General features: G+C 39.7%; 1 protein-coding gene across 1 annotated transcript in view; it reads left to right on the plus strand.

Moving 5' to 3' along the window:
• Positions 1-474: 474 nt before the first annotated feature.
• DHRS3 (dehydrogenase/reductase 3) overlaps positions 475-24,155 on the plus strand; it is a 167,091-nt gene continuing 143,410 nt past the window's right edge. Inside the window, exon 1 of the mRNA XM_044061724.1 lies at positions 475-1,263. Within this exon, the coding sequence (XP_043917659.1) occupies positions 1,069-1,263 (195 nt within the window). The 5' untranslated portion in view covers positions 475-1,068. The remainder of the gene's footprint in view (positions 1,264-24,155) is intronic.

Consider the following 24,155-nt stretch of genomic DNA (forward strand, 5'->3'; position numbering starts at 1 on the left):
AGGTGTGACAGCTTAAGGAGAGTGCACAGTTAAAAGCAACAGAGTCTTTAAAAAGTTGTTCTTAATGTTTCATACAAATACTGAGAACTTTAGTGTAGTTTTGATTTACTAGGGCAAAGGAATGGGTTCCGCTGCAGTTCTTGTAGCACTGTATTTGCACACGTGTATCCTTCATTGTTTCAGTCTACACCAGCAAACAAAAATAAACCCTGTAACTTTAAGATGGCACCAAGCTGGCTGTCTCCAGTCACTGGAGTGGTGTGGCATCTGACAAGTCTGAGCTTACACAAGTGTGTGTGCGTGTGTGTGTACGCGCGGGCGCGCTCCTGTTCTCTCAATGTACCGTGTGCCGCTTGCAAAGCCCGAACTGGGGGAGGGGAGTGCCCAGCCAGCCACTCACATAAACAGTAGTAAAATATTCCCCTAACACTTTAACTGTCAATCAGGCTTAATAGACTATAAAAACTCCTCAGATCTGAGGCTCAGGAGGAGAGCGAGCTATGTGCATATGCAGATGAAGTTCAGCTCATGTCCTCTCAGTGAACAAGCAACAATTACAGTACCGAAAGAGAAAGGAAGCAGCAGTTCAACAACTGCACAAAGTAACCTTTAAACCGCAGCAGAAAGCTGCTGAGCTCTCTGGGACCCGCTCTGTACTATGCCGAGACTTTTTTAAATGCAGTTTAGCTAGTAAACATTCTGGTTTGAGAAAAAAGAGACACTACGTCTCTTTTGTGAAGTGGCCTAGAAATAGATGCATGCATACATTTTAATTTAAACATACCCTCGAGCTAAGATGACAAAGTAGCTCTGCTCCAAAAGTCATTTGTGGCTTGTTGCATTATCTCGCTTTAGATGAGCTCTGTATTGTGTGTCAGAGCGCAATCTGCAACGCAGTGAACTCTGCTTTTAGACAGCCTGTCACTTCTGTGCAACTTCTCAGCGGTTACATTTGTGCAGCATCGGGGCGAGTTTATACAAAAGTTTTTGACCTGTTCTGGACTTGGTTGCTGCTCTTCTTATTTTCCAAGGCTTACACTTAGCACGGTGATAAGGCAAAGGGAGGCAATGGATTGGAGATGGACTGGCTTGTTGGTTCTGCTCCCATTTCAGCTCCTGTACTGTATCCTTCGGGGTGTCGTTTGCCTGCTGCTGCCGCCCCGACTGCGGGACATTTCTGGGGACATTGTGCTCATCACCGGTGGGGGACGGGGCATCGGTCGACATCTGGCCAAGGAGTTCGCAAAGCAAGGCGCAAGGAAGGTAAGGGCAACCTATAGCTACGCCAGAGGAAGCAGTTGAGTCATTGCAATGTGTACACTCTTTATGTTTCACTCTGCAAGTGACCGAAGTCCTTCAGTAAAGTTTGATGTGCACAGCATAACAAGTATATATGAGCTTGCCTTTTTCTGCAGTCCATGCTGGTAAGCTATAGCTGCAGGCAGCATGGTTTGCAGAGCTTTACTTTTCTTTCTCGTGGTAGTAACTGGGGTTTTGTAAAGCCCGTTTTAGAAACATTGTATTTTAGTGAATACATTTAAATCGGTGTTTATTTCATCTTATGTTATGACTGTCTCGCTGTAGTTCCTACAGTACTGCCACATCTTTTATGATCATTGTGCATTTTTATTCCGACACGCCACCCCTGCTTCGGTATTAAAGCTTTCGCCCGGAGCAGGGAAGAAGATGAAACGGTGTCCCCATTAAACAACTTTGTTCAGTGTTTTGTGTCATTTGTAACTTTAGATGTTTGGGACTGCAGATCGCAGCAGGTGATTCAGATTGCCAGCTCTGGCGAGCCCTGATCAAGCGGAGTTAAGTGTCCACGGTGGGGCGCACAGGACAACCAGTGCCATATTTGGAGATTTGTCCACACACAGTGTTACAGACTACTAACTGGTATTTCTAATATCCCGTTTTCATGTTACTACCATTTACAAAATGAACGGTTATATTCCTATTGTGTAAACTCAGAATAGCCGGGGTCCTGGGTGAAATAGGTCTGCTTGTAACTGCCATGAGCCACCTCTTGCTTATGAGCTTAGTAAAAGCAAAAAATTGCAAAGTAGATCTGAGTCGCACTCCGGAACCCCCAACAAAAATAAAGTCAAGCTGTGTAGTACATGGGTGTTAAATCCTGCTTCTGGGGCTGGGTAACCTCACAAAATGCGTTCCTGGCTTTGCTAGAAGCTCGGTTATCTTGACGTCCTGCGCCATGCAGTTGTGAGATACTCCAGTAACACCAGATCTTGATTTGTCTGCATCCTTACAGTGGAAGATGCAGTGCACCCAAAGTCAGTTTTCACTGAGTATGGGTTGTGACCGCTTCAAGAGCAGCTGTGATGTGTCTGAACTGTTCTCGGCAATAGTTGTGTCACTGCAGAGGTTCGGTCCTTGCATCCCGAACTTTGCTGCTTATGACTGCCGATGCCGAGCTTCTCTGTTGCACTATTATTAGAGTAAGTGGTGTGCACTCATAAAAACTTTCATTTTTTAATGTCATGTCCAGTCTTTGAAACTGAGCATTTTTTTATTTCCTGGTCATGTCGGTATTTTTCGAGGAGTTTTAACCCCCCCCCCCCTAGAAAATTGTATATATTGGTGATTATTGTGTTAATTTTACGTTTTGTGTTAGCCATGATTCATAGTACACAACAGTGCAGTAACCCGTATATCAGTTTGTAAAACCTTAAAGGAAAAAGCCCTTAATTTGAATAGCTTCAGCGTACCATTGCTTGTTCTTTAAACAGATTTTTACTGTTATTTTAGTAAACCTTGAGTGCATGCTGGGTTTTACTTTCTTTGCCCTACCTAAGAGGCCACAACAGTGGCTGGAGTAGCCGGTACCAGCTTTCATTTAGCCTTTAACATATTGTATAACAGTTTGGCAGTTGCCCCTGTCTTATTATTGGGCTTTCAAGGTATACAGGATAAGGAATTCCCAGTACTGATTAAGTCTCATGCAGTCTACTATATCTTCTAAGACTATGAGTGTATGTTCACAATCAACAGCTGCAGAACAACACTGACTTCTAAATTTCCTTCTGACTGTATGCTTTTCCTGTAGAGTAGGTTACTTTTATACATGCGCAAAAGTGAGTCACTAGCCACCTTTAAAAGCTCTTGATTTATGGATGGGTCGTTAGTAGTCTTTTAAATGAAAGAGTCTGTGTTTTAATATAGGCATCACAAACTGTGAACTATGTAATTAGGAGACCTTTGACTAACTTTGTAGGCCATAGGTGAAATTGAGCAAGGCACCTGTTTTGGGGGACTTTCATTTGAGACATGTTTTTGGGGTGGGATTATATGCATTTTGCTTGAGGACATTACTTGGACAGAAGGTTTGCAGTGATGTGCATGTGTTGTGGAAGGTGGTTGTGCTTTTACTGACCTTAGTTCAGAACCTTATTTGCGGAACATTAAAATATCCAGCAAATAATGTATTTAGCTGTCATGCTAGCATTTATTATACAAACCATATCTTACTGAAGACTTTAAACTTTTCCAAATGCATTGTGCGGCAATCTCTGTTACTTTGACAGTTCAAAGCACATATATCACCAGACACATTAGATTACTGACCTGGTGAAATAGAGAATTGTGGAAGTCAGAAATGTCTCATCGGGTGAGTTGTGGCTTGAGGCATTTCTTCTTTCACTAGGTTCTTCAGGTTGTTTGTTTTTGAAAGCTGACCTTGCTTCAGCTTCTGTTACTAACGGTGTTCTGAGGAACCCTTAAAGTTAGCTTAGTTGGAAGGTCATAAGTGCTTTGGCGTTTTGCCTTGTTACTGTATACATTCTCTGTTATGACTGTTAAAATCAAGGAAGTATGCACAAGAAAATGGAAATGTTGGGCTGTCCCTCATCCTTCATTCACGCATAGCTCTCAACCTTCCATATCCAAAATGAGGAACACTAGCCCTCATAATGTGGAACAAATGGGCAAAATGTGGAACACATACTAATGGCTTACTAAAAACTTCAACTAGGAAGGTCATAGGAAGGTTAAAATAAGCTGGTTTTACTTATAAAGAAGATCTTTTAATGGATTAATATGATTCACTTCTATTTACAACGGATTTCACTTAAAAAAATTCCTAACACTGAATGTGTGACAGAGTCTTTCAATGTGGAACTTTGAGGAACTTCGAGGAACATGAACTTTTTAAGACCCCAAATGAGGTACGTTCCTCGTAATGAGGTACACTTGAGAGGTATCAGGCTGGCCTGGAAATGGGCAACCGTTGCAGAGTTACTGTAATTAAACTATCCATTGCTAAGATTTTGAACTTGCCCTTGACTGAATACTTTGCCTGTACATGCTATGTAAGACAAATTCCCTTTCATCTGAGGTGAATGTTTGATTCAGTGGTTTTTATTTCACATGCAGAATGTATGTACTATACAGTATAAATTTTATTACTTTGTCATTTGTGGAGCATACCCACCAGGCTGTGTCTCAACTTGGTCCATGATGATCAGTGCACTACCCAATCAACAGCTCTTCTTAAATAAATAAATAAATACTGAGTTGTAGGTGGTGGTGCTGCGGTAGCGTTGTCGCCTCACAGTTAGACGTTGTCCATTCGATTCTTAGTTAGAGCGTCTTCTGTGTGGTGACATGCGTGAACGGGCGTTCCTTCGTTGAAGGTTGTGCGTTAAGCCCGGTAAGCCAGCATGTAAAACTCTACTACCAATCATTAATGGACTGGAGTTCCGCTGTGGCAACCCCTAACCGGGAAAAGCCGAAAGGCACAAAAATATTCAAACCACTGAGGGTAGGGAGAGCTCTTTTGATTTACAATAAAGGAATCGGAGCTTAAACATCTAGGAGTTGTTGGGGGGGGCTTGGTTATGAGGACTCAAGTACTGACTGACAACAGTCAGCCTCTGTCCCCAACATTACAGTGGCCTAACTGTCAAACATGTTAATCTACGTTTGGTTATGAGGACTCAAGTACTGACTGATAAAAGTCAGCCTCTGTCCCCAACATCACAGTGGCCTAACTGTCAAAAATGTTAATCTGCATTTGGTTGCCAGCATATATATGAATTTAGTATTGGAATGGGGAGGACAAATTGTCGGCCTACTGACTAGAAGCATGTCTTAGGATCCTTGGTATTATGAAAGGTCATACCCTTTCAGCTGTATCATAGAAGATGCCATTTTGCTTCATGTACACAGATGAAAGTTTTTGTCAACTTTGAATGATGATTGAGGTTAGTCTATAGAGTGAAAATGTAATGCTTTATTAAGTGTAGCAGCAAACTGCAATTTTTCACATTTAATCTTTTCTTGTTGCATTTGTAGGTTTTGGTATGTGTCCCACAATAGCATGGCAACCTCTTTTGTGACTATTTATTTATGTGCTTTACAAATGGCTAACAAGGTAAGTGAGCTTTGTGTACTGCCCATTTTCAGTCACAACTTGGTACAAGCATACCAGGAAAATATATCACCTTAATGAATATAATGTGACACTATGCGGTAGCGTTGTCGCGTCACAGTTAAGACGTTGTCCTGTTTGATTCTCAGCTAGAGCGTCTTCTGTTTGGAGACAGGCGTGAATGGGCGTACCTTCATTGAAGGTTGTGCGTCAGGGCCGGCAACTCGGCACGTAAAAATCTGTTGCCAATCATTTGGGTTGCCACCTTTTCAAATGGCCAAAGTGGAACATTTTCGGGACACACATCAGATTTTACAGGCCGACACATACCCACGGTCAGTACAAAGGATAAAACTTAACTTTTTTTCCTAAATAAAAGCTTATTCTTGTAGCAGTTTAGTTGCTTATTATGTTTCTTGTAACATTTAGGTATTTTAGATACAGAAATAACTATTTTATGTGACTATTACATAAAATATGGGACATAATTATGTCCTACAATCTCAGAACATTTGCCCTTTTTAATATTTTTTGTTAGGACACAACTGCCCAAAGAGGGACTGTCCCTCTCAAAGTGGGACAGGTGGTAACCCTAAATCATTAGCGGACCGGAGTTCCGCTGTGGCGACCCCTAACCGGGAAAAGCCGAAAGGCACAACAACACAACAACTATCACAGAATTAATAAACAATATCACGCATTAGTACAAGCATCGAAATGTATGTGCATATATTTATTTTATTTATTTTTATTTTACATTTGTTGACCGGGAGGAACCGATTGCATAAATGTCCATTTTCAGCGGAGGCCGGGGAGAAAAGCTCCAGAGTTCGTAAATAAAGACATAAATTACAAGCATTTACGTAACATTTTTTACACTGTTGCTGGCAGTGGGACTTTATCCCTTGTGTGTTCTTTGCTTGTGCTCACTAGCATTCTCATTTTTGTGCATGCTGAATGAGAATGGACTTGGAAACACGTGTAATTAATGATGTACTTCTGACGAAGAGGCAGTTTCTCTCAGTCATTGTTCAGTATTGGTAAATGTATTCCAGGGAGAAATTTGTCAGGTTGATCTGACTGGAAACTAACCGCTGATTAACTTGGAGCAGAAGTGATGCTTACCAGTTGTTAGCCTTACTTTGCTACTTTGAAACATGCTTGTGGTGACATGACTCAAAGGATATTTCTCAGCATTGCCGATGACATAGGACTGGAGTATTTGTCAGTGGTAGGGGATAGCAGTTTCCCCAATAGTCACTATAGAATATATTTTGATGGGCATGCTCATTAGCTCAATAGTTAACACACTTACCTTTGGTGATAGCAGATCAGAAGGCTGTGGCTTCTATTTCACCACCAAGTATTTGGATTTATTTTTCCAATGCTACCACTGCAGTGCAGCATAAGGGTGTTGCTACACCCCTGAATGTGCCACCCATCTGATGAAGTGTTAAAACAAGGCCATATCTGCTTGAGTTGGTGGCAGCTCAGGTGGATTCAGAAGATCCCACTGCATTTGTTGAAAAGAGTAATGGGAGATCCCCGGTGGCCCGCCAAGTATCCGCTAGTCAGTGCGAATATCACCTTGTATCTAACTGAAAATAAGCCATTGCACTAGTTGGACAAATCTGATCAAGAAATGTAAATGAATAAATAAAAATGAGGAAAGATCAGAACATAATCACTCATACAGTAAAGTGGGCTAGAGTACATTGATTGTTAGAAGTGAATACAGCCATCTTGGTATATCTCACTAGTGCAGAAGATTCTGACCTGCTATAAAAAGAACGTCTTTACAGTCATGTATAAGAAGGTGTGGAACCATTTTACCTTATAATAATGTTAGCACATGTGACATCAGCAGCCTAGGCAGCTGTTTGAAGGCTACCTGTGAAAAATGGTGCACTTCTGTGGACATCTTGCTTCCTGGGGGGGGGGTGAGGAGGAGGAATTGGGGGAGTGAAACAGATATTAAACTACTGCTACATTCAAATAAGGAGATGGGTGTAACTGTGTTTAGCACTCCACAACAAAATGGGAGTGACTTAAACTGTTAAGCTTTACTATAGTCATTGAGAAGACTGCTATGTTTTTTAGGTAAGTACTTGGCTAAGCTGGCCTTATGGGTCATTTTAAGCCTTGATACTTTCCCCTTCATCATAATCAAACTCTGTACCTGTCACATGTGAGGGAAGCACCTTAGCCATTATGCCACCCTTTTTTGGGTTACACAGAGGAAAAGATTGTCGTTCTGTAAGCCCTGTAGAGGCTTTGCTATGAACTGCTCACTGGCTAACTCTAGAATGGTCTTTTTTAGGGCGACCGGACAAGGCGATGGTGTATGAGGGTGTTGAGATCTTTAGCGGCTTGATCTCATGTAGTGTGTTATAAGTCTGAATCATGATTGAATGACTGTGGTGGTTAAAAACTCAGTGAGTGTAAGTGTGCTCAGTCAGATGAAGGAAGTCTCTTTCCAGTGCTTGTGGTTCAGAGCAAACCTTAAAATGTGCTTCTGTGAAGGGTTGAAAGCTCTTTGTAATTATAAACCTTTGAAACCCAGTTTAGGGATGGCATCAGCTGTGGCATAACCGGACAATGGTGTGGAACCATCATGCTTTGGATAAATGTTTCACTGACATTTTGCCTTCTTAAGTAGAAGATTAAAAACGTTTATGTTTTCTGACCTGGTTATAACTCTAGTACATGTTTGACAGGATTTACTTTATATGGTTTCAGGGCCTTTGTTTTACTGTAATTGAAATCTCAGTACATGCTTACTTGTTTACTGCTGCATCACTTTAGGGAGAGAGTTAGGAGCTTTCAAGTATCACTGATTGATGTGCTACACTTCTTCATGGAAATGTGTGTCTCGTAGCAATGAAACTTACTTTAGAAATAAGTGATTCCATTTGGAAGCCAAGCCCTGTCTGTCAGCCTTTCTTCATCAGATATGTCAAAGCATATGTGACTGGTGGTCAGAAAGCACGACAGCTGGTCCGAATTGAAACTAGAAATACTGAACACACTAGAATCATGTGTAGTAATGTTTATAAAGTTTGTGGACTGCAGAGCATCTTGTGTTGTTAAGACTGTATTTTTTAAACATCACAGAATGGTGATTGAGTGAAATAATTGACGTGCCTGATAAAATGTAACAGATGTCAAGTGTGCTGGCAGTCTCTACGAAGCGTTAGCAACGGTTCTCTAGCTTTACTTTCTGTTCAGAACTTTTAAAGCACTATAAACATCTTAAGCAGTTACAAAATATGCTTTTGGCTGCGCTTAACCCCAGCATTCCAAAGTTCATATTTGTCCACTTCTTTATTTGAAAGATGTGCTTTGTGAAACATGAAAGGCTGGAATGATTTAAATTCACTTCTAGAATTTGCTTTCTTTGAGTGGAATTTCATCTTCTGAAATTTAGTCATTAACCTTTTTTTTTTTAAATGTGCTTTGACACAAGCTTTGGGAAAGCTCTTAGACATTGTCAAGATAACTACATTAAGTGGAAATAGGGTATAAAGTCTCTGATATTGGCAGAGGCAGACATAAAAATAAGAACAATTTGTCTGGTATGAATTCATGTTTTATTTTAAGGACTTTTTGGAAGACCTGTCAGTTGCATCTTCTAGGCACTGTTTTGTTCAGTATCTTTAGAAAGTACTAAAATTAAAATCATTTTTTGTCAGTGTTGATTGTTCTGTGGTTTGAAGCATAATTTTTTTCTAACAAAAACAGTCTTTGTTGCAATTCATGCCTGACCTAAGGTGGAGCATTAGATTGACATCAGTAATCATTGGGTGGTCAAAGTCTGTGTGCTGAACTGTTGTTGGTCTCAATATTTTGATAGCGGAACTTATATTCAATAAAAGGTCAGATAAGCAATACGAAAAGGAGAAGAATATGTAATTGGATATGAAGAAGATACCCTTGGTTATTAATTTCACCAGGTAAAATTATTTCCATTATAATGAAGATACAAAGGTTAATGTACAGGGAGTTTACCAGTAAAGGTACGTAGATGATTGATAATAAGATTGGTCTGTAGGATTATCTCATTTATGTAGTACAATGTGAAAATGGCTTATTTGCTAGCTTGGACTATACTTAATATTTTTGCATATGATACAAGGCCATTTTCATAGGTTCATAGGTAGGTACTAGGCTATGGCCCTAGGACCTATATAAGCCTTGCACCATTAATGGCTATTGTTTAACCCGTTCTAGAGTATGTGTATGTCAGAAGAAGGATGAATAAGAACCATCAGTTTGCAGTCATTCACAAACTTAGTTAACTTGAGATCAGAGGAATTTGTTTGCAGATCTAAGAAATACATGCCAAATAGGAGAAGGTCTAGTATCGAGCCGTGAGAAATACCACTTGTGACGCCTAATAACTCTGTATGTCAGCCCAAACAGTTATCTACCACACAGAGTATGGATCTTTATTTAATTGCACAAGTTTATCTATAATACTTACATGGGGAAATAGTTTCAAAGGCTTTGTCCAGGTACATATATATTGTGTGCACTGCAAACACTGCGTCCTGTTTTAATTACATTTTCAAAGAAGTATATTTATTTATTATTTGCTTTGTTTGCTAGCAGGATGAGTAGGCTGGTACCAATGGCTTATTAAGTGTACCTTGAGACCTGGGTGGTTTTTAAAATGTGGGACCCCCCCCCCATCTCCCAATTTTTTTTCTTTTGGATAACGCATATTGTTTTAAACCATAAAAGCCAATTTTGATTGCTTTCATTATAATCCACCAATGTCTTTTTATATAATTTACAACCACTTGTACACCTCAAATGTTTGACTCTGATAAAAAATGGCCACTTTAGGCTACTCCAACTTGCTTTATGCAAATACACAATATTCCTGCAAGGCTAGACTAATGACCATTTAACTTGATTTATGCCAGCAGGTTCACTCATTCTCATCCACAGACAGCCCCTTTATCCAGCAAGTATAGCCACATTACTGACTGTATACATCTCAGATGCCTGATTAACTGTTTGTTCATTTTTACCAGAAATTAAATAAGCAATTAAATAATTAGGGACACAGTAATTTATTTCATGTTTGTTTCATAAAAACACACAATAGCCCAAGCATTCCATCTTATTTCATGTAAATATACATTAAAACTACAAAGCCCAATGCTAAAGTGAATAAAAAAGTTACTTTCATTCACAGATACCCCCAACCCCACCCAAAAGTGATATACACGTTGTGTGTGCACCTCATTTGAGTGAGATAAAAAATATATGCCTCAATCTCTTGGTACATAAAACATCAAAAATGACCAAAATCAGGGACAGATTTTAAATATTGTCTGTATATGAACACTGCTTGAAAGCAGTTTTTGCATTAGCATGCATTTTCTGAAGGAAAGACATCTGAAAATCAAATGTTTGCCATTATTTAGTAATTGCAATCCTCAGTGATTTGCCAGAAAACCACACATTCTATGAGGAACAGATTAAAATATAAGGTAAAATCTGGAACATTGTCTGAAATCAGAGACAATTGACAGCTGTCATAGGATCATAGGAAATTCAAGCTTACTGAGCCTTGTGTTCATGTATGTTTTACCAGTACCCACTCTGAGACTATATTTACTGCCCCAATAGGAGAGTTAAGTTGGTCAAGCTCAGGGTGAATATCTGAGTATGTGAATATTCATCCAATGATCCAGATCCAGTTTAAAGGAAGATAAGATGTCACACTGCTTTGTTTACAGGAGGAGTCTGTTCCACATGTGGGCGGTGGGCGGATGAGAGGTGCAGTGTGATTAACATATCTCTCCACTGTGTTTTATGTATCTGCTGGGAAAAAATTCGATCCCTAGTTCTGTTATTAGTGGGCCTCTTTGATCTGTGAAGATGCAGAACAACTGGGGTTCCTAATAGCACAGAAGGCAGGCATAGATCTATCCCCTGGAATCTAAAAGATGCTTGCTAATGAGACAGTGCTTCCAGTCTTTCCTGGTAGCTATGCAGTTTCAACTTTCACACAAACAGTAATCAGAAATATTCCAACTTATTTCACACAAATGCACACTAGTCCTGCAAAGCCAGATGGTTAACTGAGCAAAGTGCTAGATGGCAAGTTACTTTCACCCAAAGACAGGCTCTGTTCCCACCCAGCTGTTATAACCTCTCTGTCTGTGTATGCCTCATTTGTTTAAAGTAAAATATAATATATCTCAATATCTTAGCACAAGAATTGATGACAAAACCAAAACAATGAGTGGCAAAGATCTAAAATCATCAGCAGATTTTAAATATTGCTCTTATGTAGCTATGCAATATATAACATAACAGTTTTTGCATTAGCATGCATTTTCTGAAGGATATGAATTTCAATGCACAAATGTCTGTTATTACTTAGTAACTGCAATCCTCAGTGATTTGCAGGAAAACCATACATTTTATTAGGAATAGACCAAAATATGAAGGAAAATCAGATGTATTCTGCAAAACTGGGGAGATTTAACAGCTGTTTATCAACTGTGCTTTCACATTTATTTATTTTATTTTTCAGTTGGTAACCTGGATCGTCCCAACTGGTCATGAGAGACCTGCAGAGGCCTGAGCTCTGCGATACAATAAAAATGTCTAAAGAAATGTTCATGGTGCAAAATGTAACAAATAAAAACAAGTGTATATGTGCTGAGGTACGTATAGTTGATTGTCAACTATGGTTAGCTATCACATACAAGAAATCAGAATTATAATAGAATGGAGGAATTTTATAAGGACATGGACATATTATGGTGTTATAGTATGATCGACAGGATTAATAAGAGCTAGAGAATGGATGAAGCAGTTGTTATATACAAAGCAGCAGTGTAGACAAGGATTTAGGGGTAAAGTGTTCTTTCTATGTTGAGAGATGGGTTTCTAAGAAATAAAAACAAAAGGTGAAGAATTAGGAGAGTAGGTAGGCAGGGATCCATAATTGCCACAACTGATAAAACTTATTTCACACAAATGCACACTAGCCCTACAAAACTGTGAATCCAGATAGTTTACTAATCAAATGGCAAGAGAGTAAGTTACTTTCATCCACAAACGGTCCCTAATCCCATCTCTCAACATTTTAGCCCCAGAATCGGAGAAAGCCAGCAACTGATTAGGGAGAAAGGCTAAAGAGCAAGGACTTATTTTAAACATCACTGTTATTTACTTGATAAAAGTTGCTAGAATAACAAGCTCAAACATCTGTTGTTATTCAGTGACTGCAGTCCACAAATTTTATGAGGAACGACCAAAAATATCTATGACATTCTGTGAGATCAGGGATAGATGAGAATTAAATTAAGCAAAATGAGGGTCAGTTTACAGTTAAATGAGACCTCTTCCTGGATTCACAGTCTGTTTTAGTGTATTCACTGACTGTTAATGAACCAAAGCAACTGTAACAAGGCTTCCAAAGAAATTTATACACACACGGGCGCACACACGTGTACACACACATGCACGCACACACACACAGACACACACACACACACACACACACACACACACACACACACACACACACACACACACACACACACGCATACACACACACACTAATAGCCATGTGTCCCAAATCTCTGATGAGTTCTGGTACCCTTGATAAATGGAAGCAGGGGCTTGGGAGATGAAACATTTACAAGCAGGGGCCTGGGGATGAACCATTTACAGGCTTCCTGTGTCCAGTGTGCCAAACCAGGGATGAATTTCCTGTTCCCCATCCAACTGTCCAAGTTACACTTGAATTGGGTTAGGGAGGAACACTGCTTCACATGGATGGTGAGCCAGTTCCAGAGAAGGAGTAGTCTCTAGGATACATTCCTGTCTCTCCAGCAGGTCCTATTTATATCACAGGCAAAGCTTAAGTCTTTAGAACAGGTGATTCTGGTGCTGCTTGTTTTGTAGATATGCAGGAGGTCCATCAGGGTGGGGTCTGACAGTGCCTTGTCTGCCAGGCATAGATCTACCCTCAACAGCCTGTAGGAGACATATTACAGGGATAGGGCCTTAAGGCAGTCTACATAGGAAGTTACTTTTAGTGAGGATGATCTGTGGAAGTTCCAATTTATTAACGAAAAGACAATACTTTATGCAAGAAAGGAAAGTCTATAAAGATGTCAACTGCAGCTTCAGCAGATAGCCTAAAATTAATTTTCTTGTGTGCTAAATGTAACAAAATTATTTTAAGTAACTACAGTCTTGTTTCACTGCAGTAGTGGGCCTTCCTAAAATCATGGGCTCTGGGAGACTGCCAGAAATGCTGCTATTATAATCAGCCATTGGCTTGTACAAGACTCTTTTCAGCCAGTAAAACACAAGAATTCGAGCATGACCAAGACTGTGGGAGGTACCTCAGTGTGTGTGTGTGTGTGTGTGTGTGTGTGTGTGTGTGTGTGTGTGTGTGTGTGTCTGTGTGTGTGTCTGTATGTCTGTGTGTCTGTATGTCTATGTGTGTGTGTCTGTGTGTCTGTATGTCTGTGTGTCTGTATGTCTGTGTGTGTGTGTGTATATGTGTGTCTGTATGTGTGTGTGTGTGTGTGTGTGTGTGTGTGTGTGTGTGTGTGTGTCTGTGTGTGTGTGTCTGTATGTCTGTGTGTCTGTATGTCTGTATATGTGTGTGTGTGTGTGTGTATGTGTGTGTGTGTGTCTGTGTGTGCGTCTGCGTATATAGAAGTAATGTAAACAAGGAATAAAAATGGGAACAGTAATGCAAACAAGAAATGTAAAAAAAGAATAGCAAAAAAATATTTACAGTGTATACAAAGTTAGGTGAATGGTCAAATGTTTCTCAAGTACTAGTGAAAACATAGTTATTAGTGATAACCAATGTAAGCAAATTGATTACAGAAGTCAGACTTTTCCTTTGTCTCTGAAACAGGTATATATATAGAGGGTATAGGATTACCGTACATTATCACTAATACAGCTGGTGATTTTAATGTATACAATTATTCAAATAAGCATTTAACTACTGAACATGCAAATTTGCTGGCAAAGGGCACATTCATCCCCAGTAGAAGGGGCAATGTGGTTAAGTCACATATTGATGTCAAGTTATACACACGTAAACTGAATTGTAAAATCCTGTTTGGGAATGAATCCCACAGTGGTTCTGACTTACTATTAAAGAAACCCAGTACATTTAATCCACCTAACAACAAGTTGATGGAGGGTTTTGAAAAGCTATGTGAAGTAGATGTTAGAAAATTTTATAACCAGTCTAAGCCAAAGTATAAGAATAATCTAAGTAAAATTGGGCAGTAAATGTTGTTGGAAATAACTAATGATAGAAGTATCCGCATTATGAAACCCGATAAGGGTAGTGGAATGGTGGTGATGAACAGAGGTGACTATTTCAACAGCATGAATGCATTATTGATGGAAGGGGCCTATGTAGAAAGTTCTTTGAATGAAGTGAACATAATGAATAGGTCTATTGATTTATTGATTTAGCATTAGATTACATGTTTTTTCAAGGGCAAATAAGTGAAGATGAACATAAATATATGAAAAATGATCACCCAATGGTATCTAATGTTTGGTATTCCCAAGATCCACAAAGGGCTAAAAATCCTAGCTTTAGGCAAATAGTGGATGGGAAATGGGCCAAGACTACATTCATTAGTAAGTTTTTGGACCTTCAATTACAAAAAGGGTTGGCCTCCTTTCCCTATATTTGTAAGGACTCGTGGAATTTTTTGGAGAAATTAAATACCATTGAGGTTGATGAGAATATCATTTTTGTCACAATAGATGTTTGTAATCTATTCTCAGTGATCCCCCATGACATAGGGTTAACTTGGTTGGAGACCCAATTGATTAAAACAGAGATTTATGACCAAGACCAGATCAATACAATTTTGGCATTAATGGAATTAGTTCTTATGAACACTTATTTGTTTTTAGAAGGGCAGTATTTCAAACAGGTCACAGGGGTGGCAATGGGGGCGGTTTGCGCCCCTGTTTTTGTGAATTATGTAATGTCCTTCTGGGAGCAAGAATTTTTCTTTAAAAGAAGGAGGCTTGGACGTACACAGCCCCCTTTCCCAAAGCCATACATATGCACAAAAGACTCTGGATAGGGTGTTTGTTGTTGTGTTATTAAAGCACTTACTCATGAAAGACATTAGACATGAAAGGCAGTGGGACCTAATGGCTATGTTGCACAAGGTCCCAAAACAGACCCACTGATAGCAACGAGATAAATAAGACGATTTTTTGTTTACAAAAGGGGGCAGAAGCACAGGATAGCAGCTAAGCTAGGAAAAATGCAATAGTAGGGAAAGTAATAAAGTCAGTGTTACACACAAAAACAAGGATTTCTTCAGGTACCCAGGGGCAAAAGGTGGGTTGTACGAATAGATGTATCCAGGAGGTAAAACAGAGGCTTTGTGGTGGTACACTGGCACAGTTGTTAGGGTTGCTACCTCATGCAGATTGATTATGCAGTTTGGTTCTGTGATGTCTGTGCTGGAATGTCTTCTATGGTGAGCATGGCCTCCTAACATCTGCATGGGTTTTCTGTGGCTGGTCTATTTTTCTCCCAACATCCCAAAGACGTGTCACAGGCGAATTGTTGTTTCTGCACATTGCCTTTAAGTGTGCATGTTACATGTGATTGAGTGTGTGTGTGTGTGTGTGTGTGTGTGTGTGTGTGTGTGTGCGCACGCGTGTGTGCTTGTTCACTTGCACACATGCACAAGTCTTCTGTGATAGCCTGACATCCTAATGTGCATTAGTTTCTCTGCCTTATATCCACTGAGTGATGGAATAGACTGTAATTCCACGTGTCCCTGAATTTTGGATAAAGTGAGTAATCAGAGGATGAATTAAGGAATGAATAGAAGGTCATGTTTGAAAAAATTTAGCAGGTATTTTTTGACTGGATGTCCAAAATATTGGTTCAGGAAGGGGTTGTAGTTGTGAGCTGTCTATTTATACCACGCAGTGTTGGTGGTGGAGTGATCTTATTATTAGCAGAAGGAACATTACTAGTGGGGTAGTCCAGAATTCTGAAGTGGAAGGAGGGTTGCTGATAGGATATTGTAGTTTCATAGTGAAAGGAAGGTTATAAGTGAGTACTTGAGGCTATGTAAAGTCGGGATATTGTACACTTTTTTAATGAGAAGAGAGCTGCTTGTGAGGTAAATAAAAATAAGACTTACTCGTGGCATGCCACAGAGCTTAGTAGTGAAAAGGGCCACTCATCACACACTACAAAGTTTTTGAGATGAAAGACGCATTACTAATGGGGTACAGCAGAGTTTCATTGTAAAAGTAATGTTTGTTATTGGTAGAATGCTTTAGATTTTCATAGTTGGAGATGTTTGTTTTTAGTGGGGCTCTTCATTGAAAGAATTGTTTATTAGTGAGGTACAGTAGAGTTTAGTAGCCAAAACTGAGTTACATGTGGGGGTATTGCAGAACTTCACAGTGCAATGATAATTAGCAGTGGGATTCTGCACAATTCAGGACCTGCTTGTAAATATCCTTATAGGTCAGTTTTTGAGATGCTGTAAAAAGTATTATTGGCAGGTAGCATGTCTGAGGTGCAGTTGAAGCACATCTCTCATGTCATGATAGTCAGTCAAAATGCAGTAACACAAGACTGCAGATGGTTATAGAGTGTGACTCATTTGTAAAACAAAAGTCCAAGGAAATAAGGCAGCAACAAGGGAAGCAAAGTATTTGTGATGCAGCATAAGGAACAGCTGTCGTAGGACAGAAGATAAATTTCTCTGTACTGATAGTACCCCCCCCCAAAAAAAATAAAGTGCTGTTTTCAAGGTTTCATTTCTGAAAGGACAATAAAGCACTGCAGAGATAGTTCAGATATGGGCAGCTAAATTGTCACACAATTATCAGCAAGTATTACATTTGGTTGTTTAAATTTCACCTGTTTTATAACGTGCTTTCTGATAAAGCACTATAAGAGATGATGAGCTGAACTGAGTTTTGTGAAGGGGGACTTGAGAACTATTATTTGCATACTGTATATAAATATACAGGTACCCCAGGGGCCTGCACAGACTTAAAACAGGATAGGAGCGTTCAGAAAAAGAGTTCTGCAAGAAGGAAGAGGTGATGGAATTCAAACATTGATGCACTAATGTGGGGGTCTTCCCAAAGAGGTTTGTGGTGTGTGTGTGTGTGTGTGTGTGTGTGTGTGTGTGTGTGTGTGTGTGTGTGTGTGTGTGTGAGTGTTGTGGTGGAAGCAGACAGCATTGTGAAGGCCTATTGACATGAAATGAGTGAGACTTGCGGTTTTTAAAGAGTCCAATTCAGCACTGGCAACCTGCAAAGTAAAAAAAGTTGCTCATTGTCCTTTCAAGCGCTGTGAATCAAGAAGCAACATATATGTCATAAGCACCTGTTCCTTAAGGGAGCTGCTTTTACATATGTCATAAGTGCCTGTTTCTTAAGGTAGCTGCTTTTACATATGTCTTAAGCACCTGTTCTTTAAGGGAGCTGCTTTTACATATGTCATAACTGCCTGTTCCTTTAGGTAGCTGCTTTTACATATGTCATAAGTGCCTGTTTCTTAAGGTAGCTGCTTTTACATATGTCTTAAGCGCCTGTTCTTTAAGGGAGCTGCTTTTACATATGTCATAACTGCCTGTTCCTTTAGGTAGCTGCTTTTACATATGTCAAAAGCGCCTGTTCCTTAAGGTTGCTGCTTTACATATGTCATAGGTGCCTATGCCTTAAGGTAGCTGATTTTACATCTGTCATAAGCGCCTGTTCCTTAAGGGAGCTGTTTTTACATATGTCATAAGCGCCTGTTCCTTAAGGGAGCTGCTTTTATATATGTTATAAGCGCCTGTTCCTTAAGGTAGCTGATTTTAGATATGTCATAGGCACCTGTGCCTTAAGGTAGCTGATTTTACATCTGTCATAAGTGCCTGTTCCTTAAGGGAGCTGCTTTTACATATGTCATAAGCACCTGTTCCTTAAGGGAGCTGCTTTTACATATGTTATAAGCACCTGTTCCTTAAGGTAGCTTATTTTAGATATGTCATAAGCACCTGTTCCTTAAGGTAGCTGCTTTTACATATGTCATAAGCGCCTGTTCCTTAAGGTAGCTGCTTTTACATATGTCATAAGTGCCTGTTCCTTAAGGTAGCTGCTTTTACATATGTCATAAGCGCCTGTTCCTTAAGGTAACTGCTTTTACATATCTCATAAGCGCCTGTTCCCTAAGGTAACTGCTTTTACATATGTCATAAGTGCCTGTTCCTTAAGGTAACTGCTTTTACATATGTCATAAGCGCCTGTTCCTTAAGGGAGCTGCTTTACATATGTCATAAGTGCCTGATCCTTAAGGTGGTTGCCATTACATATGTCATAAGCACCTGTCCCTCAAGGTAGCTGCTTTTACATATGTCATAAGCACTTGTTCCTCAAGGTAACTGCTTTTACATATGCCATAAGTGCCTGTTCCTCAAGGTAGCTGCTTTTACATATGTCATAAGTGCCTGTTCCTCAAGGTAGCTGCTTTAACATATGTCATAAGCGCCTGTTTCTTAAGTTAACTGCTTGTACATATGTCATAAGCGCCTGTCCCTTAAGATAGCTGCTTTTACACATGTCATAAGTGCCTGTTACTTAAGGTAGCTGCTTTTACATCTGTCATAAGTGCCTGTTCCTTAAGGTAGCTGCTTTTACATCTGTCATAAGTGCCTGTTCCTTTAGGTAGCTGTTTTTACATATGTCATAAGTGCCTGTTCCTCAAGGTAGCTGCTTTTACATATGTCATAAGTGCCTGTTCCTCAAGGTAGCTGCTTTTACATATGTCATAAGTGCCTGTTACTCAAGGCAACTGCTTTTAGAATCTTTTAGTCATGCTCAGATTTCAAGTTCATTTGCCAGTTTTGACACCCATCTCTCATGCTTAGAGTATGTCTGAATTTCAGCTTGTTAGCACGAAAAGAGGGATGGATTTGTTCGGCAGACTATTTTTCTTTCTGTTTTTAACAATTTTCAGCCCACTTTACTTAGCAGATATCTCACACTAAATGTAGAGAATTATAGTCCGGTCTCTTGTTATAACCAGCTTATTTTGTATTCAATACAAGAATGCCAAGAAATACACCTCAAGAGCAGAACTTGGGAGGCAAATCTTGGTTTCCATTTTGAGAACACATGATCAGGAGACCTGATCACAATTCTTTAAAGTGCATGCTTTTTTATCTGCTCCATTACTGCTAACTGCAGAAAGACAAAAATGTGGAAGTGCAAAATGTTTTATCAGCTTTCAGTGCATTTGAAAGTTAGTTAAACAGTTGTCACTGCCAGTGCTATCTGTTGTTCTTCTCTAGCATGAAACCAGATCATGAGCAGTTAAGTGTGTTAGCACCTTTGTAATGTCAGAAAGGTGCTTAACAAACCTGTATTTTACCATTTTTGGAGCACAGTTGTGGCACTCCATGCACTACGTCTGTTATGGTTTTCTTACCCCATTGATGACCAAAGTGGCTCTTCTTATGGTTGGGAGCCTGCAGTTGCCATTAGTTTTAGTCTCATAGTTAGTGGGTGACTTTTCCATATGATGTCAACTACTCCTGAGAAATATTAGCTGTTTCTGTGCCTCAGTGACTTGTCTATGTAATGAGCTTACTCCTGAAGCCCAGTTCTTCTGCTACATGTTTTGATTTCATGTTTGTGTAGAAGGGTATGAGTATTTTGTGGATAATTTTTGAGACATGCATTTGAGCAACTGTTTAAGGTACAGAAATCACAATCTTAATATTTAAAGTGCCGTAAATAAAGCTTCCACATTAAAAAATGTGTGGGTATGTTTGTAAATATATACATATATATATATATATATATATATATATATATATATATATATATATATATATATATGTGTGTGTATACACACACACACACGCACGCACGCACATACACACACACACACACACACACACACACACACACACACACACACACACACACACACACACACACACACACACACACACACACACACACACACACACCATTCATGTATATATTTCTATGTATGTATGATTTATGCATGTATTTTAATAGAGAAACATTTTAATCTGCCATAGAGTACAGTGATTCATAACTTGCATATCCAGGGTCATACTGGGGACAGATGCATTTCTGCTGAATGGTATCATTACTTGAAATGGCTCCAGGAAGATCTGATTTCTCTTTTGATGGGTCCCTTGACACTGGGTTACAAGGCAGAATAGTTCTGGAGAAAATGTAAACACACAGTGTGACTTTTAACAGATCTGGGTAGCAGCGTCAGTAGCAGCAGCACAGGGCGCTTGGCTCACTGCTTTGCCCATCACTTTCTCACTGACAGATCAGGCATTGCTTTTCACCTGGCACTGATGTGTCACATGAAATGTTCAGGAGTAAAGAGGCTCTGCTGCTGGACAACTTTGTGGGGGTTACAGATCATTAAGATGATGGGATTGTTTTGTCATTGAATCATGTGTGTTCAATAACTTCATCTCCTCTTTTTGTGAAACCCATCATGTATACTGTTAAGCTGGGCATCCATTCAAGTAGTCAGAAAGCAGTGACAAGTGACATTTGCTTCACAGGGATTTGTTGCAGTGTTAGAAAATAGTTTGTTTTAAAGCAGGCAGTTGAGAAAGGAAAGCATTTGCCTTCCGGTACAGACAACTAGACATGCTTGCGTCAGCTACATCCAATACATATTTACATTAGTGAAAGTAGCATCTGTTTTACACATCACTCCAGTATAATAGACATGTGTGCGCAACACACAAATACCTGCATACCTAGACACACACACACACACACACACACACACACACACACACACACACACACACACATATACACACACACACACACACACACACACACACACACACACACACACACACACACACACACACACACACACACCAGAATTGCTTCAGAAGGTACAAAGCAAATTAAAAAAAAAATCTTGCTTTACTTTTTTTGATAAATGAGTCAAGCCATCTTAAATATATTCTCGTTTTTTTTGACCAAGCGGCTTGGTAGATAAGGTTTTTGCTCATAACTTAAGGGTCTGGAGTTCAATCCTGACCTTCTGTTACTACGAGATTGGAATTTACACATCGGCCAATGAGAAGAGAGAAAATGCAACTCCATATTTATGTATACTTACATTTTTAGCTACGGTAAGTGGAATGGTCGCCAAGCCTTTTTTTCACAAACAGCTGAGGATCACTATGGTGTATATATAGAATTTAGTACAGATACACTTTCCTTTTCCAGCGCAGTACACAAGTAGTCAAACAGAGGGGATATGGAGAGGCAGCATCAACAAGCGCCACTAAATCAGAACTCATAAATTGCCATACCAATTAGAATCTTCTGGAAGCACAGATCTTGGTCAAAGCTAGGAGCACAGCACTAAAGAAGTGCATGCTTCATCTAGGACTCAAACTCAGACCTTCCAGGTCACTATTGTAGCTGTTCTATCATAAAGCTGCTTACACACACACACACACACACACACACACACACACACACACACACACACACACACACACACACACACACACACACACACACACACACAGACACACCTGCAAACACACGCACACACACACACATGCACACACGCACACATACACATGCACACACACATACGTGCACACACACACACACACACACACACACACACACACACAAACACACACACACACACTGTGTGGCATGCATGCATATGTAGCATGTACATGTATAACCATATATATGTACACACCTACATACACACGTATGTATGTAAGGTATTAGCCTTAAAGTTCAGGTCAAGGCTGAAGTAGGGTCTGAACAGGAGCTGTCGACTTACTTTATGAGAACTTCACAGGAATGATGTGACAGGTTGATGTTATTTGAGAAGGTAACCTCATACACATACATTGACATATGTATGAATAGCCCCCTCCACAGTAGACCATACATCATCCTCCACTCTTCATGTGCTTGCCATTTGCTGGCTAAACCTGTCTTCTTGGGGACACCATGGCAAGATAAATTCTAAATTCAAGTCCCAGAAATATGTTTTTATGATGGTCCTCAGCATTGTTGGGGCAGGATAATGGATTAAATATCCACATTATTTCTCTTAAATGAGATGTCTGATTAGCTTGTCCTAAAAGATAAGCACACTCTCATGCACACACACGCACACCATTTGATAGGTAACCATATAATCTCTTTAGTCATATCATCTTATCCACTTTTTCCTTGATTTATTTAAAATATTGGAATCCTTGGTGTACTTAACTGATAAAGACTGAAAGATATGTATTGGCCACTTCAGATAATGATGAAAAGGATTTATGAGCTGTTTACTGTCCCAACATTTTATCATCTCTCTCACCTTGTGTCACCATATTGTTACATGAACTGTGTTTCTCATTGGAAGTATTGATACTGTCACCTGTGATGTGTAACGTAATACAGTTTGTAGCCTTGTGCTAGACACACCACGTACGCGTGCACGCTTACACACACACACACACACACACACACACACACACACACACACACACACGCATAATAAAGCATGGCAGCACCTGCTTACCATAGATGAAAGAAGTGAATTCCGTACAATCAGGGAGTTTTGGCATACTTAGGGGGAGCCTTGAGGATTCGAGGCAGCTGAGCAGTTGTAAGGTGGAAGTCTAAGAGTCAGAAAAAATTCAAGAGAAGGACTGGGCATGAGGCAGGTGAAAGTAAGTGTAAGCAGGAACATTTGAGATGTCCGCACACTGTAAGCAGAAAGTGTTAGTCTGTTACTGAAATATGATAATATGATTTTTTTTTGTGGGGGGGGGCAGGATGTCACAATTGGAGAGGTTTGATTAAGACTTGATTTCTGTTTATTACCAGAATTAAGATTTCAGTTCATGTATGTACTTTCACTGTAGTAACATGGTTTATTTCAACATGCAGATGAAGGTTTATTTTTGTTCTAAAACAACAACATACTTTCCCTTCTCTTCATGCTGTTTTGTAGGACTTGGTTACCAAAACAGAACACGTTTTAACTATCCATATGTAATATATACTGTAAAATTCAGGCAGTATAAGGAAAAACAAATTATGGTGTGGAGAAAGAGGAAGGTGTGAATGTTTGCTGTGTAGGCATACATGTGTTGTGCTCACAGCCTTGCTGAGTACATGAGTGCTGTCATCTGCAGAAGTTTTAAGTTGCTTTAGAGAGGTTATTTAGTACTGTGTGCTGCCTGCCACACTTGGTCTTCTCATCCTCAGATAGCCTCCACACAAGAGATCTCTTGTGTGCTCCTGCCCAGTTTTAAAGGAGCTATTCCAGAGGTTGTAGCTGTTATTTGACTTGGTTTGGAGTATCCAGTGAACAGTTCCACAAATTCCATAGCTGTCATTTGAGCACTTTAATTTAGCTTAGTGTGACAGCTGGTTAAATGTGAACTGCATGTGTGAACTGCTTAGTAATGTAACTTTGGCCTTGTTCTCACATTGGTATTTCCTTCCTTGCTAGAGATGCCAGGAAATAAAACCCTGAGGCAAAAGGCAGTGTGACATGAGACTGGAGTTAAAGAACACTAGAAGCAGTGGGACTAGATTTGAAGGTGGATGAGGGGTATACTATGGCAGGTAAATTGGGACTGGCTGCTTTACATGCCAGAAGACAAGCGTTAGAAAAGTGACCCTCCCTTGTCAACTACTAGACCTTTGCATTTACTAC

This window comes from Protopterus annectens, chromosome 2.part0 (assembly GCF_019279795.1).
Source record: "Protopterus annectens isolate FY-2018-M chromosome 2.part0, PAN1.0, whole genome shotgun sequence".
Classification (NCBI taxonomy): Eukaryota; Metazoa; Chordata; order Ceratodontiformes; family Protopteridae; genus Protopterus; species Protopterus annectens.